This window comes from Gekko japonicus, unplaced genomic scaffold (assembly GCF_001447785.1).
Source record: "Gekko japonicus isolate JY-2015 unplaced genomic scaffold, Gekko_japonicus_V1.1 scaffold291, whole genome shotgun sequence".
Classification (NCBI taxonomy): Eukaryota; Metazoa; Chordata; class Lepidosauria; order Squamata; family Gekkonidae; genus Gekko; species Gekko japonicus.
The window spans coordinates 435,470-453,005 of NW_015175978.1; the positions used below are offsets into that span (position 1 = coordinate 435,470).

At 50.0% G+C, this 17,536-nt stretch overlaps 1 protein-coding gene across 1 annotated transcript in view; it reads left to right on the top strand.

The window, feature by feature from the left end:
• Positions 1-137: 137 nt before the first annotated feature.
• Positions 138-17,536, top strand: part of POFUT1 (protein O-fucosyltransferase 1) — a 19,181-nt gene continuing 1,782 nt past the window's right edge. Inside the window, exons 1-6 of the mRNA XM_015426169.1 lie at positions 138-279; positions 4,072-4,193; positions 6,058-6,240; positions 6,620-6,732; positions 11,688-11,880; positions 13,332-13,574. Coding sequence (XP_015281655.1) covers positions 138-279; positions 4,072-4,193; positions 6,058-6,240; positions 6,620-6,732; positions 11,688-11,880; positions 13,332-13,574 — 996 coding nt within the window. The remainder of the gene's footprint in view (positions 280-4,071; positions 4,194-6,057; positions 6,241-6,619; positions 6,733-11,687; positions 11,881-13,331; positions 13,575-17,536) is intronic.

The window sequence follows — 17,536 nt, forward strand, 5'->3', positions numbered from 1 at the left end:
CCGCCGCCTCGCGCGGGCCCCGCCTCTCCGCCCGCCCCGCGGGGCACGCCGGGAAGGGCGGCCGGTCGTCATGGGAACGGGACCTGGCCGGGCCAGCTTTGGCAACGGAAACCCGGCCCCGTCCTTCCGAGGGCAGCATGGCCGGGCTCGGGAGCGGGCTGAGCGGCGCGGCCTTCTCCGGCCTGCGCCTCCTCCTCTTCCTCGCCCTGCTGTGGCCCAGCAGCGTCGACGGCGGCGCCTGGGACCCGGCGGGATATCTCCTGTATTGCCCCTGCATGGGTGAGGCTTGGGAGAGGAGCGTTGCCAACTCTGGGCTGGGAAATTCCTGGAGATTTGGGCGGTGGAGCTTGGGGGGAGGGGAGCAGCCGTTTTCCCTAGGGGCCTGCGTAGTCTCGGGAGGTGAGTTGTAAGCCCGGGAGGTCTCCAGGCGTCGCCTGGAGGTTGGCACCTGTACCCAACGTGTTGTTGCTGGGGGGCTCCGCCCAAAGAATGTTGCTGATTTCTGAGTTCTGCTTTCACTCGGCCAAGTTCTCTTTCGTGATTTGCAGGTAACTTTTCACAGGGCCAAAGGGTGCAGTGGTGAGGAGCGGCAGGACTCTGATCTGGGAGAACCGGGCTTGATTCCCCCACGCCTCCACTTGCACCTGCTGGTGTGACCTTGGGTCAGTCACAGCAGTGTTCCCTCTAAGCTGAGTTAGTGCGAGCTAGCTCACAGTTTATTAGCCTCCAGCTCACACATTTTTGTCTTGGCTCAGGAAGGGACGGGGCTCCAGAGCCAACTGATTTATGCAGTAGCCCAATTGCTCGCTCACAACTTTAATGCCAGTAGCTCACAAAGTAGAATTTTTGCTCACAAGACTGCGCGGCTTAGAGGGAACATTGGTCACAAGCTCTCTCAGGAGCTGTTCTTGAAAGCGCTCTCTCAACCCCACTTCCCTCACAGGCAGTGTTCCCGTTAAGCCAGGGGTGTCGAACTCATTTGTTACGAGGGCCGGGTCTGGCATAAACGTAGGGTGGCCAAGTCCATCTTCGCCCCCCAGTGGAGGACTTGGGGGGGCGGGACATCCCTGATGTGATGACATCACGTTGGTTACGTCCGCCTGCGCACCCGAATGCCAGCTCCCTGCACTTAAAGGGGCTCCAAGTGCAAGGAGCGAGATCAGGCGTGCAGGGAAATGCTAGCTCCCTGCACTTAAAGGGAGGGAGCTGGTGTTTCCCTGCGTGCCCGATCTCCAAGCCAAGATCAGGCAGGTGGCCTGCAGCCACCCCTCTCCCTCCCCTCTCTCAAGAGAGAAGGGAGAGGGTGGCTGTGGGTGTTAGGGCTTGGGGGCAGGGCTTCCCCCGCCGGCCATCTGTCCACCAGCGGGTAGAACCCCCCCAAAAGTGGGGGACCCCTGCCAAACCGGGGGGGTTGGCAACCCTACATAAATGAGACGTTGTCAGGCTGGGCCACGTGTGTCATGAAATGTAGTGCCAGGTAGCGGAAATATAAACTTTATAAAGGACACAAAGGTTTTTTTTACTTAAAATAAAAGCATGCTCAAAACATTAGCTCTGTAAGCTGCAAACCTACTTTTGATTTATTGACATTCCCCACAGAAATCTCATGCTCAAGAAGTTCTGAGTCTAGGACCCAGGTTGAAACACGAAATGGCTGAGTGATTAAGAGAGTCTGGCAAAGCAAGCGATGATGCAGCAGCAGCAGCAGAACTGGAATCAGGAGATGGCCAGTTCCACTGCGGGCCTGATGGAAGCCCTCCGGGGGCCTGATTTGGCCCCCGGGCTGCATGTTTGACACCCCTGCTCTGAGCTGTGGAGTCTTGTGAGCAAAAATTCTTCTTCGTGAGCTCCTGGCATTAAAGTTGTGAGTGAGCGATTTGCCTTCTGCATAAAGTAGTTTGCTCTGGAGCCATCCTTCCCAAGCGAAGACAAAAATGTGTGAGCCGGAGGCTAAAAAACTGTGAGCTAGCTCACACTAACTCAGCTTAGAGGGAACACTGCTCACAGGGTTGTCTGCTGTGGGGAGAGGAAAGGAAATTGTAAGTGGCTCTGAGACTCCAGGGAGTGAAGGGCGGGGTTATGAGTCCAATCTCTTCTTCGTCTTTTAACTGGAGATGTTGGGGGGGTTGAACTTCTGCAACCCTAACCCTGTCATAGGTAAAGGTAAAGGTTCCCTTGCTCGAAACCCAGTCGAATCCGACTCTAGGGTTGCGGTGCTCATCTCCGTTTCAAAGCCGAAGAGCCAGCGCTGTCCGAAGACGTTTCCGTGGTCGTGTGGCCAGCATGACTAAACGCCAAGGCGCACGGAACGCTGTTACCTTCCCACCGAAGTAGTACCTATTTATCTACTTGCAATTTCTTGCTTTCGAACTGCTAGGTTGGCAGGAGCTGGAACTAGAGACGGGAGCTCACTCCGTCATGCGGCACACTCGGGTCTCGAACTGCTGAACTACCGACCTTCCACAGCCTGCAGTTCAGCGTCTTAACCCCTTGAGCCACCGCAGCTCCTGTCATACCCCACTTTTAAGACCAACCAGAATAGTACAGAACATCTAGGAAGGGGGAGGGATCTCAGTAAAGTAGAATGCTACAAAATCCATCTTCCGGAACAGGTATTTTCTCCAGGGGAACTGATCTCTTTAGTCTGGAGGTCAGCTGAAATTCTGGGAGGTCTTCATGCGCAGCCTGTAGGCCGACAACCCTACATTAAGGAGCCATGAAGAGGGTGGTTGACTTGTCATGGAGATGAGGTCCAGCAGTAGCTACGACCCATGATGCCTAAAGGAAACTTCCACGTGCAAGAACAGTAAACCTCTGAACACTATTGCTGGGAAGAAACCACCAGAGGAATTTCTCAGCCTCTGTGCCCTGCTTGTTTCGCCCACCAGAATTACTGTTTGCCTACTTGGCGTAGTCAGGGCTGGCCCCAGCTTATTTTGCCCCCTAGGCAAGGATCCCTTCTGGCGCCCCCCCCCCGGGTGCCCAACCATGACTTGGACCCGTTAATTGGATCTGTACCCCGGACTTCCCGTTCCCCTGGCACCCACGCTCTTAACACTCACTTTTGCTTTTGTAACTTTGCCTGCTTTGACCATCTGACTTCAACCAAGGAAGACTCTGCAAAGAAAGGCACTCACAGTCACAAACAACCTCTGCTTCTCACTTGCCTTGACAGTTCCTTGCTGGGGTTGCCACAAGTCAGTTGCAACTTGAGTGTCCTTATGTAATAGCCCTCCTACTTAGATTCTTCTTTGACTCAGCTGAGTGACCCTTCTGTGCCCAGAGGGCTAAGTTCTTTGGTGGAATTGGTGTTTGTATCATCAGAAAGATCATAACATGTTATGCCCCAGCAAATTAACATCGGATTGCCTGGCCCCTAAGGGTGGAACGTGGTGCTAAACACGGCTCTAGAATAAGATCATTGGTAGCTATGTGAGATAAGATCTTCCTCTTCTGGTTTGAAACTTGTTGGAATGTTGTTGTAAATTGTTCATATTTTATTGTAACTTATTGTTTTAAATCATATTGTATTGTTTTAATCGGACACTTAGTCCCCTGTAAGCCGCCCTGAGCCTCCAGGGTAGGGCGGGGTATACATTTAAATATAAATAAATATATAAATAAATAAAACTCAGTAGTGTTTGCAGCTGAACCAGGACAGCAGGGTGTGTGTGTGTGTGCCAGTTTGGCGCCCCTAAGGGCCGGCGCGCTCAAGGTGAGCGCCTAGTTCGCCTAGTGAGTGAGCCGGCCCTGGGCTTAGTGGTTATGTTTGGCGGTTAAGAGCAGTGGGTGGACTCTAACCTGGTAGAACCGGGTTTGATTCCCCACTCCTCCTGAATTGTGCCTGCATTTTTTGTATCAAAAGCTCTCTCGAATGCCCGAATAAGCCCAAATGAAGAAACATTAAGCTCAATTTACATGTAAATCAGTCGTAACACCATTCTAAAGCCAGTTTGGAATAGTGGTTAAGTGCGCGGACTCTAATGCACCTCGTCTTTTAAATGTATCCTTAGAACTCCGATCTCATGACTGTGAAACACCACTTTATTTTTTAAATTTATTTATTTCAAGGGAGATTTGGGAACCAGGCGGACCATTTTCTGGGCACCTTGGCATTTGCCAAGATGATAAATCGGACCTTAGCCGTACCCCCCTGGATTGAGTACCGGCATCACAGGCCTCCATACACAAACGTGAGTAGCTTTTTGATATTTGGGTTGCGCTTTTGCTGTGCCTGTTGTTGTTGTTGTTGTTGTTTATTCGATTTGTTAATCGCCCTATCCCAGCTTACACCGGGCTCTGGGCAACGTACAAAAAAGGCAAAATGCCGTAAAACAAAATGCAAATGTTAAAATATCTATGTACAATTGATAAGAAGTAGCACCAGAATAAAAGACCCCAGATGGCGATTTGCAATTTTCTGTTCCCATTCTGGACTGCCTGGCTATTTGGTGGGAGGGGGAGAGGGAAGCGCTACGGTCTGGGGCCCAGAATCTTCTAACTATACCGGGCCCCAAGGATGCTAAACTGGCCGTCACGAGGGCTAGGGCTTTCTCGGTGGCGGCCCCCACCTGGTGGAATGAGCTCCCGGAGGAGATCCGGGCCCTGCAGGACCTGGTGCAATTCCGCAGGGCCTGTAAGACGGAGCTCTTCCACCAGGCTTTTGATTAGGGGCCGCCGCCGTCCCCCCCCCCGCTATATTACCATCAATGTGGGGGGGGGGGTGAGGGCCCTAGGAGGGTAGGAGGAACATCCGTTTAACATCTATTATGCAATGCCTACCGGGGGATGTTTGGTTTTGTGATTTGCCCTCTCTGATATTTAGAAATGGATGCTGTGTAGTTGAGCACTTTATTGTTTGATTGGGTTTTAAACTGTATATTGTGTTTTTGTACTATAAGTATTTGATGTTTTTATGAGCAAGTTTTATATTATGTAAGCCGCCCTGAGCCCTACGGGAGAGGGCGGGGTATAAATTCAACAAATAAATAAATAAATAAAACTTAAGCAAAATATATATAGGGAGGAGAGGGAAAGGGTGCCAGCCAATGTAACCAACTGTCGCTGTCCTCAGCCAAAAGCCTAGTGCAGCATCTTTGCCTTACAGGCCCTGCGGAACTGCAGAAGGTCCCACCGGGTCGGGGCCAGGACTAAAAAGGCCCCGGCCCTGGTCGAGGACGGCATGTCTTACTGCCCAACCGAGGGCGCCTCAAACTCAGGGGTCATTTCCTGCAGGAGCGCACAGGAGCGGAGCTCCGGCACTATATAAGAGAGCATAAGAGAAGCCAATGTTGGATCAGGCCAAAGGCCCATCCAGTCCAACACTCTGTGTCACACAGTGGCCAGAAATACCAGGTGCCATCAGGAGGTCCAGCAGTGGGGCCAGGAGAGTAGAAGCCCTCCCACTGTTGACCCCCCCCCCAAGCACCAAGAAGACAGAGCATCACATGCCCCAGAGCCCCTATCTATACCTTGTGGCTAAGAGCCACTGATGGACCTCTGCTCCAGATGCTTATCTAATTCCCTCTTGACGCCGTCTATGCTTGTGGCCGCCACCACTTCCTGTGGCAGTGAATTCCATGTGTTCATCACTCTTTGTGTGAAGAAGTACTTCCTTTTATCCGTTCTAACTCGACCGCTCAGCAATTTCATTGAGTGCCCACGAGTTCTTGTATTGTGAGAAAGGGAGAAAAGTAAAGAGTCCAGGGGGCGGGCACATGCAACAAGCCCCACCCCCTGCTCCCAGCAGCCCTCAGTCAGAGCAAGAAGCAGCCAGGTAAACTAGATAGCTAGAAATCCAAAACAGTCCAGTGGAGCCTGAGTGGTGGGTGTTGCCTTCTGACACACTTCTGGTGATGTCAGGGGGTGTGGCACATGCAAATGAGTTATGCTAATGAGTTCCTGCACCTCTTTTTCTACGAAATGAACCCTGCTGAAACTTAAGTTACTGTCTGTGGTTCTGAAGGCTGAAGACCGACAGCTTATACTTCAGGCTGGTCTCTGTTTGGCTTATCTTTGTGGAGGCGCGGCTCAAACTCATTTTGCTTTCCACCGTAGCTGCACGTTCCCTACAAGGAATATTTCAAGGTCGCCCCTCTCCTGGAATACCACCGGGTTATCACCTTGGAGGAGTTCATGGAGAAGCTGGCTCCCGTCCACTGGCCTCCCGGCAAGAGGGTAGCATTCTGCTTTGAAGCCGCGGCCCAGAGGAGCGCCGATAAAAGGACATGCCCCATGAAGGTAGGCACCCTGCTTCCATTTTGCGGGGCCTGGCATAACCTTGGGACTGTGGAAAACTTGCTGCTCTGAAGTCTTTCAGGTCACTCTTGGCTGCTGCTGCTACCGCCACTGCTTGTTACACTTTATTCTAGATAACACCCTCTGTGGGTTGCTCTCTTTCTCGGCTTCTCTTTTTCTCTTCCACTTTGCCACCCCCAGCCCTCTTGACTAGCCCTCTGTCCCCAGAGCTGCGGATTTGTAGTTTTCTCAGGGGCTAGTGGGTTGCATCAGGGAAGGAGGTTGCGGTTTTCCCCGGCAATTCGCAGAATTGCTCGCTCCTCCAGCCTGCCTCCCCCCGAATCCGCTGCAGTGAATGAGCCGGCTGCCTTTGCTTTTGCAGGACGGAAACCCCTTTGGGCCCTTTTGGGATCAGTTTGACGTGGATTTCGATAGTTCGGAGCTGTTTGGAGGCCTCTCCTTCGGTGCCTCTTATAAGGACCACTGGATCCGAAGGTAGCAAGTGCCTCTTGGAGGGCGGGGCGGGCTTGGGGGAGGGAGATGACAACTCCTCTGTGTCCCTTTGAGTTTATTTATGAAACGAGCTGGGAAAGATGCGCAAGTATTTACTTTTCCTGCTATTGCCTGCTGAAAACGGGAGAGAAAGATAAGCAGGTTGCCCAGTGACTTGGAGCCTGTTTTGGTGGTGACTCCTTTGCACAACCGATAAAATTCCAGTAAGCATGTGTGTTACCAAGACCAAAACAGGTGCCTTAATGATAGAAAAATACCACTCCTTGTTAAATTTTAGCTTTGAATTGGCCATTTCTCTTCTCAGAAATCCCCTTTTAGGGTAGCACCTTGGGAGCAAAATCCACCAAAATAAAACAGTCCAGTATTTTCACCCACCATTTAAAATAGCCCCACCATTGGGGGGTGGGTAATAGCTCCGTGCTGTGCAGGATGCCCCCAGTTCAGTTCCTGGCACTCCAAGTTAAGATTACAGGTGGGAGGGCTAGGTGGGAAAACTAAAACTCTTGCCCGGGACCTCAAAGAGCTGCCATTACTTGGAGTACGTGAGCCAGTTGTTTTGTTTACATCATTTATAGCCTTTTCTCACTGAGACTCAATTTAAAAATGTTTTAAGAAAACTCTTATCAGACATTACAAGGCATCCAACAAAGAATGCGATATACTAGAATTGGTGAACGTAAGAACATGAAGAATGGCTCTGCTGGATCGGACCACTGGTCCATCCAGTCCAGCATCCTGTCCCACACAGTGGCCAACCAGTTCCTCTGGAGGACCAGCAACAGGGCACAGAGGCTGAGGCCTTCATAAGAACATCAGAAGAGCCCTGCTGGATCAAACCAGTGAGGGTCCATCCAGTCCAGCATCCTGTCTCACACAGTGGCCAACCAGTTCCTCTGGAGGGTCAACAACAGGGCAGAGAGGCCGAGGCCTTCAAAAGAACCTCAGAAGAGCCCTGCTGGGTCAGACCAGTGGTCCATCTAGTCCAGCATCCTGTCCCACACAGTGGCCAGCAGGTTCCTCTGGAGGACCAACAACAGGGCAGAGAGGCTGAGGCCTTCATAAGAACATCAGAAGAGCCCTGCTGGATCAGACCAGTGAGGGTCCATCCAGTCCAGCATCCTGTCCCACAAAGTGGCCAATCAGTTCCTCTGGAGGGCCAACAACAGGGCACAGAGGCTGAGGCCTTCATAAGAACATCAGAAGAGCCCTGCTGGATCAGACCAGTGAGGGTCCATCTAGTCCAGCATCCTGTCTCACACAGTGGCCAATCAGTTCCTCTGGAGGACCAGCAACAGGGCACAGAGGCTGAGGCCTTCATAAGAACATCAGAAGAGCCCTGCTGGATCAGACCAGTGAGGGTCCATCTAGTCCAGCATCCTGTCTCACACAATGGCCAACCAGTTCCTCTGGAGGGCCAACAACAGGGCAGAGAGGCTGAGGCCTTCATAAGAACCTCAGAAGAGCCCTGCTGGGTCAGACCAGTGGTCCATCTAGTCCAGCATCCTGTCCCACACAGTGGCCAGCAGGTTCCTCTGGAGGACCAACAACAGGGCAGAGAGGCTGAGGCCTTCATAAGAACATCAGAAGAGCCCTGCTGGATCAGACCAGTGAGGGTCCATCTAGTCCAGCATCCTGTCCCACAAAGTGGCCAATCAGTTCCTCTGGAGGGCCAACAACAGGGCACAGAGGCTGAGGCCTTCATAAGAACATCAGAAGAGCCCTGCTGGATCAGACCAGTGGTCCATGTAACTCAGCATCCTGTCTCACACAGTGGTCAGCCAGTTCCTCTGGAGGGGGGACAACAGGGCAGAGAGGCCGAGGCCTTCATAAGAACCTCAGAAGAGCCCTGCTGGGTCAGACCAGTGAGGGTCCATCCAGTCCAGCCTCCTGTCTCACACAGTGGCCAACCAGTTCCTCTGGAAGGCCAACAACAGGGCACAGAGGCTGAGGCCTTCCCCTGATGTTGCCTCCTAGCTCTGGGATTCACAGAATTAGTGCCTCTGAATGCGGAGGTCCCCCTCAATCACCATGGCTAGTAGCCATTGATAGTCTAATCCTTCATGAATCTATCTAATCCCCTTTGAAAGCTGTTTATTTCTGTGGCCATCACTACATCCTCTGGCCGCGGATTTCTTTTTGTCTGTCCTGAACCTAGTGCCCATCAGCTTCATTGGATGCCCTCGAGTTGTAGTATTTTGAGAGAGGGAGAAAAAGTTCTCTTGGTCAACTCTTTCCACCCCATGCATAATTTTATAAACCTCTCTCATGTCCCCCCTTAGTCGTGCCAAAAGTGGGTTACAATGGCAGAAGCAAGGTGATCATGCCACGAATACTGGTATAACACAACTTGTTACATACATGGTTCACAGTTGTAGTTGTTTAGTCTTCCAGTTTATAACGTTTGCTGGTCTAGTTTAATAGGGAGGTACGCATTCGAACTTGTTTTTCTCAGGAGTCCCACCCTGTCTGCAAGTTCTTAGGAGATGATGTCAGGGATCTGGGGAATTGCTGTAATCCAAAGAATTTGAACAGTTTTAAAATCGCAGCTTGATTACAGCTGAAACGTTTTCTGTATCTGGGATATTATATCTGCTTTGAAGAATTTTGCATAAGATGTTTCGCGGAGGCTTTGTGCCCCTTTTGATAAGGCAGCATGCCATTTAAATGGAAAGGTGAAATCTTGGGGGGGGGTGGACTGCCCAGTAATAAGAAGAGGGTAGCTCTGGAGCAGGAGCCAAGATATGTCATAGGTTCTCTTTCCAGGAAGGAGGAGACAGTGTCCCAGGAAGACGCTTAGGCTGTGCTTACACACACTAGAATCATAGAATGTTAGAGTTGGAAGGGACCTCCTAGGTCATCTAGTCCAACCCCCTGCACTCTGCAGGAGCACAGCCGAAAGAGAGCCCTACAGCATACCCAAAAGATGGTCGTCCAGCATCCGCTTGAAAATGTCCGGCGAAGGAGCATCCATCACCTCCCGAGGCAGTCTGTTTCACTGCTCAACCACTCTGACAGGAAGTTTCACCTGATGTTGAGCCGGTAACGACTCCCTTGTCATTCCCGCCCATTAGATCTAGTCTTGCAATCTGGAGCAAGAGAGAATAGATCCGCCCCATCTTCTACATGACAGCCCTTCAGATACTTGTCCCCTCTAAGCCTTCTCTTTCCCAGGCTAAACAAACCCAACTTTTTCAGCCTTTCCTCGTAAGACATGGATTCCAACTCTCTCGCCATCCTGGTTGCCCTCTTCTGGACACGCTCGAGCTTGTCAACGTCCTTCCTAACGTGAGGACAGGTTGCTGTGGTCAAGGAAGGGGGTTAGACAAGTTGTTGAAACCTCTTTCAGCTGCTCTGTGAACATTCCCTTTACTTCTGTCTTAAGGCGATTGCTTAATTGTCCAGCAGGGCAAAGCCCACAGCCCTGTAGACGCTCTGGCTCCTTTTGTAGAGCGCGGTCCCCAGCATGGTGCCGATGGATGCCATAGCGCCTTTCGGCATTTTTCTTGGCACCCACAGAGTGTGCATAGAAGGTGGGCAGGGCCAGGCGGGGCTTTTGCCCACACGGCTTCCGATTGGCCACTGGAGAGTCGATTGGCCATGCAGGTTCTTAAAAACGTTGCTTTGGCAGCCACCGCCACCACAACACTTTACTGCTCAGCTGTTCCAGTCATTTTGTGGCTGGGTCCTCCTCCTGTGAGCAGCATCCATTTTGTAGCTGGATCCACCACTCTGTGCCAGAATTCCAAAGGTGTCCACAGGGTCAAATGTGTCGGGGACCACAGTTTGGTGTTGAGGTTGGTTGGTGGCGCAGACTCTAGTCTGGGAGAAATGGGTTTGATTGCCCACTCCTCCTCCACATGCAGCTGCTGGTGTCACAAGTTCTCTCAGAGCTGTTCTCTCAAGGGCAGTCCTTGAAAGAGCTCTCTCCGCCCCACTGACCTCACAAGGGTGCATGTTGTGGGGAGGGGAAGGGAAAAGGAGTTTGTAAGCCGCTCTGAGACTCTGCGTGAAGGGTGGAGTATAAATCCAATCTCTTCTTCTTCTCTAGAGTATCTTCCAAGGTGTTCTTTTCCCCCCTAGGAATGCTCTGCAGGTGAAGGATCCGGAGCTATTCTCTCAGCTTCGTTTGTAATGCATATTGTACAGAAATTCACACTACTCCCATGACCTTGGTGTGTAACTGGTGCTCGCTTTTGGCAGTGCCTTGGTATCAGCTTGGCTCGCTTGATACCCGTGGTGCAGAACAGTTTCGCTTTCCTTCTTGGCTCAGGCAATCAGATTTATTATTAATTAATTTATTTATTTTTAGATTTGTAACCCACCCTCCCCGAAACGGGCTCAGGGCGGCTAACAGATGAGGCACATATGCCAAGATTAATACAACTAAAAACAGAATAAAACAATCATTGATACAATACAATACAATAAAGTGCAGGTGCTCTAGTTGTCACAAAGGATCTTAGTAACAAGATGGTCCCAGAACAATGAAGTAACAAAGTAAGTTTCAGACTGCACTGCCATCCATTCTTCATCTCAGGGCCATCTCGCTCCCCGATGGTACCCGCTGCAGTTGGTGGTGGTGGTGCGGTGATGGTACAGTGGTGTGGCGGCGGCTCCTACTCAAAAGCCTGGCGGAAGAGCTCCGTCTTACAGGCCCTGCGGATCTGCGCAAAGTCCCGCAGGGCCCGGATCTCCTCCGGGAGCTCATTCCACCAGGTAGGAGCCGCCACCGAAAAGGCCCTGGCCCTGGTTGCAGCAAGTTTAATATCTTTGGGGCCTGGAGTTACCAGGAGATGTTGAGTCCCCGGCCGTAGTGCCCTTGGGGGAACATATGGGGAAAGGCGGTCCCTTGGGGGAACAGACAGGACCTCCAAGTCTTCCTTCACATTTGCAGAACCAGCTGAAAACCTGCCGTACTTCCTTTTTCATCCTGCTAGGTTTCCGCCCTCTGAATATCCTGTTCTGGCCCTCCCGGGGGCACCAGCCCAGTTTCCGGTTCTGGAGGAGTACCGGCCTCTGCATCGGTTTGTGGTGTGGTCTGACAACCTGGTGAACAAGGGAGAGTCCTACATTAATTCCTTCCTAGTCAGACCCTACGTGGGAATACATCTCCGACTGGGCTCAGATTGGGTAAAGCTCATACTTCTGTTTGTGTGGGGGGGATTTAATCTGCCTTTCTCACAAAACAGTAGTCAAGGTGACTTACCAATTGAGACAAAGTTGGCCTGCAGTAGAACGGCTAGATTTGAATCTAGGAGCATGTAGCGTCCTCGCTTATTGGGGAGACTGTTTCACCTTTGAGACCACACTCTGTGTACATGAACTTAGTAGATTTCTGCTGCTACCAGGAATTCAAAATTCCGAATCTCTCTCTTTTGGTAGAATGACCCAGTGTCTGGGCGCTTCAGAGGACTATGAGGCCCTGAGGAAGGACTGTTCTGATTGCTGGGATAAGTTTAAACAAAAAATGATTTCTTTAATAAAGAACAAAATAGATTTCCGGTTACTTTTTTTTAACTGTTGTTGAAGAAAGAAAATATAACTGACAAAGCTTGGCGTCACACACAGTCTCTCATACACCAAAACTCAACTCTGACAGGCCTCTCTCTCTCTCTCTCTCTCTCTCTCTCTCTCTCTCTCTCATATTTAGCCACACAGGCTGAACTCTTTTGCTCTAATATAGCCACACAGGCTACTCTCTTCCTTATATAGCCACACAGGCTAAACTAAACTCCAATTGCTTCCTTAGTCATATAGAGACTCACAAAACCTCGTGCAGCTGCTGGTGTGACCTTGGGTCAGTCACAGGTTCTCTCAGAGCAGTTCTCTCAAGGGCAGTCCTCGAAAGAGCTCTCTCCACCCCGCCTACCTCACAGGGTGCCTCTTGTGGGGAGGGGGAGGGGAAGGGATTGTAAGCCGCTCTGAGACACCTTCGGGTAGTGAAGGGCGGGGTATGAATCCAATCTCTTGTATTCTTCTTCAGGTGGGGCCTGAAGATCTCATAAGAACATAAGAGAAGGCAATGTTGGATCAGGCCAAAGGCCCTTCCAGTCCAACAGTCTGTATCACACAGTGACCAGAAATACCAGGGGCCATCAGGAGGTCCACCAGTGGGGCCAGGACATTAGAAGCCCTTCCACTGTTGACCCCCCCAAGCACCAAGAAGACAGAGCATCACTTGCCCCAGAGCCCCTATCTATATCTTGTGGCTAATAGCCCCTGATGGACCTCTGCTCCATATGCTTATCTAATTCCCTTTTGAAGCCGTCCATGCTTGTAGCCGCCTCCCACTGTTGCCCTCCCCCCCAAGCACCAAGAAGACAGAGCATCACTTGCCCCAGAGCCCCTATCTATACCTTGTGGCTAATAGCCACTGATGGACCTCTGCTCCATATGCTTATCTAATTCCCTTTTGAAGCCGTCCATGCTTGTAGCCGCCACCACTTCCTGTGGCAGTGAATTCCATGTGTTAATCACTCTTTGGGAAGCGAGCCATCCATCGCTGCCTAGGAATAGCACCGGTGCATTCTGTCTGTCCCCTGTTCTGTGTTCTCTCTCATCTCCTTTCTTTCCTCCGTTAGAAAAACGCATGCAAGATGTTGACGGATGGCACAGCTGGGTCTCATTTAATGGCTTCGCCTCAGTGCGTGGGCTACGACCGCAACACCGCTGCCCCTCTCACCACGGACATGTGTCTGCCAGACCTAAAGGAAATCCAGCGTGCTCTCAAGCTCTGGGTGGAGGCGGTCAAAGCGAAAGCTGTGTACGTTGCCAGTGATTCTGAGCCCTACACCAATGAGATACAGCAGCTCTTCAGTGGAAAGGTAATGTGTTTCCCAGGTGAGCCAAGTGGCTTTGATGGGTGCAGGCCCCATAGGCTTTGCCCTTTCCCAGCTTCTCCAGTCACGCCCACTCCTTTGCTCGCTGCTTTTTCAAGATGAAGAAGAAGAAGAAGCAGAGATTAGATTTACACCCCCCCCTTCAGTTAGAGTCTCAGAGCAGCTTACAAACTCCTTTCCCTTCCCCTCCCCTCCCCTCCCCACAACAGACACCCTGTGAGGCAGGTGGGGCTGAAAGAGCTCTTGACAGAAACTGTTCTTTTTCAAGAACAGCTCTGACCAGAACTATGGCTTGCCCAAGGTCATCCAGCAGCTGCAAGTGGTGTAGTGGGGAAATCAAACCCGGTTCTCCCAGATTAGCGTTCACGCACTTAACCACTACACCAAACTGGCTCACCCATTTTTGTCTTCACTCAGGAAGGATGGCTCCAGAGTAAACTAATTTAGGTAGTAGCCAAATCGCTCGCTCACAACTTTAATGCCACTAGCTCCCAAAGTAGATGTCACATTTCTGTGGTTCCTTGGTGGTTAAATTTGTAGCATACATTGTTTATTTATTCTATTTTAGTTACAAAACGTATATCCTGCCCTTTTGCTCTCACAAGTGTCCGGGGCGGATAACAAATTAAAAATATACATGATAAAAATCACATTTTAAAACCCTTTAAATCAATCTCTCCTCAAACAAAACATCATTAGAACAAATTAAAAGCTGTTCAAATAAGTTCAAAAACATAAAAAGTGCAAGATTCACATGTTGGTCTGAAGCCATAGAACAAAGTTGGAGTCCAGTCAGGCACCTTTAAGATCAACAGAGTTCAGTTCTGGGTATAAGCCTTCATATGCATGCACATTTCATCAGATGAAAAAAGCAATTAAAACAGAGATCAGGAAGAAGGGAGAGAGGGCGGGGTTATATATCGTAAGCCTACTTATTATCCTGCTGAGTCTGATTTGTTAGCCAAATTGCCTTAAATTCTCAAATAATATTGGGGAAGTTATGATTATTAATTGGCAGTAGGCAAATTAGGGTTCACACCAGTTTATACAGAAGTCCCACCTTTACTGTAAGTACCAGAACAGACACAGAGACTATGATTGGTAAAATATAATGTCTTTTACTGATGGAGATGTCTCAGTCAAACAATACTCAAGCACACACACACATATACTGGTTCTCAGACATCAAGATAGATCATAAACACAGTTGCATTAGCAGGACATTCGTTGATTGGGTGATATTTACCTGTTTTCATTGATTGAGCCGTTCCAATGGGAAAATGGAGGGCTTAGAAATAGGAGATGGGGAACATGTGCTCTGAACCGGCAGAACCACGTGCACTCTAGCTGCAGACTAGAGTTTAAAGATGGTGGTAGGCAATGCTCCCTCTAAGCTATGGAGTCCTGTGAGCAAAAATTCTACTTTCTGAGCAACTGGCATTAAAGTTGTGAGCGAGCGATTTGGCTACTGCATTAAATTAGTTTGCTCTGGAGCCCTCCTTCCTGATCTAAGACAAAAATGTGTGAGCCGGAGGCTAAAAAACTGTGAGCTAGCTCACACTAACTCACCTTAGAGGGAACACTGGTGGTAGGGTTTATGGATAGCAAGCTGGACATAAGAGGGTTAAAGCTTTGATAGGGGTCATGGAGAGAGAGAGAGAGACCATGTGCTCGGGCAGCATCTTCTATAACGTGGGGGGGGGGCAGGCTAGTTTGGCCACATCCCCCTGTGACACCTCCTGTTAGTCTGTTCCATAAAACATACGATTGGTTAGAGAGAAAGGGGGAGGAGAGCTAGGGGGTGTTCAATATTGAGAGCTAGTAACTTGGTCTGGGGACTGGCTCCTGGATGAAGAGTGATTGAATCATTAGGCTAGGGCTACTGTCTCTCCATGGCCCTAGCCAGCTTGCTGATGGGTGAGCGATTAGTTGCTAAGCCACCATGAATAGAGTCTCTTGATTAGATTTGTAGGTAGCTGGAAGAGGGGGGAAAGGGGTTGCCTACATGTGCTGGAAGAAACTCCTAATGGCGTCTGGAGTTCTCTGTCCTCATGATTTTCCATGGCATGGCATCTGAGGCTTTGTGCAGGCTTATGGAACTGCTTCATCTCACAGCAGGCGAGATGGCTGATAACTCTGGACTCACTGTGGCAGCAACACTAAAGGAAGGTGTCCCTCTTTCAGGTGTGCAGTCTCAACATGTATTCCCACGTCACCATGTTGTACTGTCCCTTTGCACAGTCCATACAGTTCATAAAAACACATTGATAGGCTTGTATGGCAACAGATTCTCTTGTCTTAATAAGAATTTTTAAAATCCTGGCTACAGCAATGTGTGTGCGTGCGAGTATTTTATTTGAGAAGTGTAGAAAGGTTTGAGAGCATGAGTAGGATGGAAAAAGAAACTAGGAAAATGGAAATAGATCAAGATGGGTAGCTGTGTCTTGAGCTTCATTATCAATTGCAGTTTAGCAGTTCTCTTACAAAGGAATTTCAAAGGGAGGTTAGAAAGAGAGGCTGCTGAATTGCAATTGATAATGAAGCTCAGGACAATGCATCCACCTGGACTGAATCGAGACATAGGTTTCCTGTCTCTTTACCAATGCTGATTTCTCCACTCCTATTACCCCTCTGTATATCTGACCTAAATCCAATCACACCTGCTATTGTTATTCACCAGCTATTGTCATTTGCCTGGTAAAGTCATCCGGCATCTGAAATCACTCCACTGTCCAATAAATAGGGCAGACGGGCTCCCATTCTAGTCTTATCTGAAGAAGCGAGCAGTGACTCATGAAAACTCATCCCCTGCCACATATTTTGTTAGTCTTTAAGGTGCTCCTGACTGGGCCCTTGCTCTTTTCTACTGGGAAAATGGAAGTGTGTGGGAAAAGCAGGGGAGAAGTTGTACTCTGTTTCGTTGAAGGAAGGAATGTAGCAGGAAGCTTGCTGGGTCAGACCACAGTGGGGTCCATCCAATCCTGGCCAGGGAGGCCTCCAGGAAGGCCAATCAGAGCACAAAACTCCTGGCCTATCTACAGCATCTGTACTGAAAGACATCTGTTTCAGAACATTTCTGTGTAGCTATTAGGGATGTGCATTTGGGTCTACCCAAGCCGGAAATCTACCCAAAAAATACCTTACTGGTATTTTCCAGGTAGATTTCCACATCCCAAACGTATCCAGGTTTTCTCAGGAAATGGGGGAAATTCCTGAAAAAATCCTGGATATATTACTGGGCTGAAAACAACAGAGAGACTGGAGCATATTGCTCCCGCCTCTCAGCTGTTTGTCGGGCTTCTACTGCAGTCCCTTTAAAATTTAAAGGGACTGCAGAAGTGAGCCTGAGGTTAGAACATAAAAACATAAGAGACGCCAATTTTGGATCAGGCCAAAGGCCCATCCAGTCCAACACTCTGTGTCACACAGTGGCTAAAAATACCAGGTGCCCTCAGGAGGTCCAGCAGTGGGGCCAGGACACCAGAAGCCCTCCCACTGTTGCCCCCCCCCAAGCACCAAGAATACAGAGCATCACTTGCCCCAGACCGAGAGCTCCTCTCTATACCTTGTGGCTAACAGCCACTGATGGACCTCTGCTCTATATGTTTATCCAATTCTCTCTTATAAGAACATAAGAGAAGCCAATGTTGGATCAGGCCAAAGGCCCATCCAGTCCAACACTCTGTGTCACACAGTGGCTAAAAACACCAGGTGCCATCAGGAGGTCCAGCAGTGGGGCCAGGACACGAGAAGCCCTCCCTCTGTTGCACACCCCCCCAAGCACCAAGAATACAGAGCATCACTTGCCCCAGACCGAGAGTTCCTCTCTATACCTTGTGGCTAAGAGCCACTGATGGACCTCTCCTCCAGATGCTTATCCAATTCCCTCTTATAAGAACATAAGACAAGCCAATGTTGGATCAGGCCAATGGCCCATCCAGTCCAAC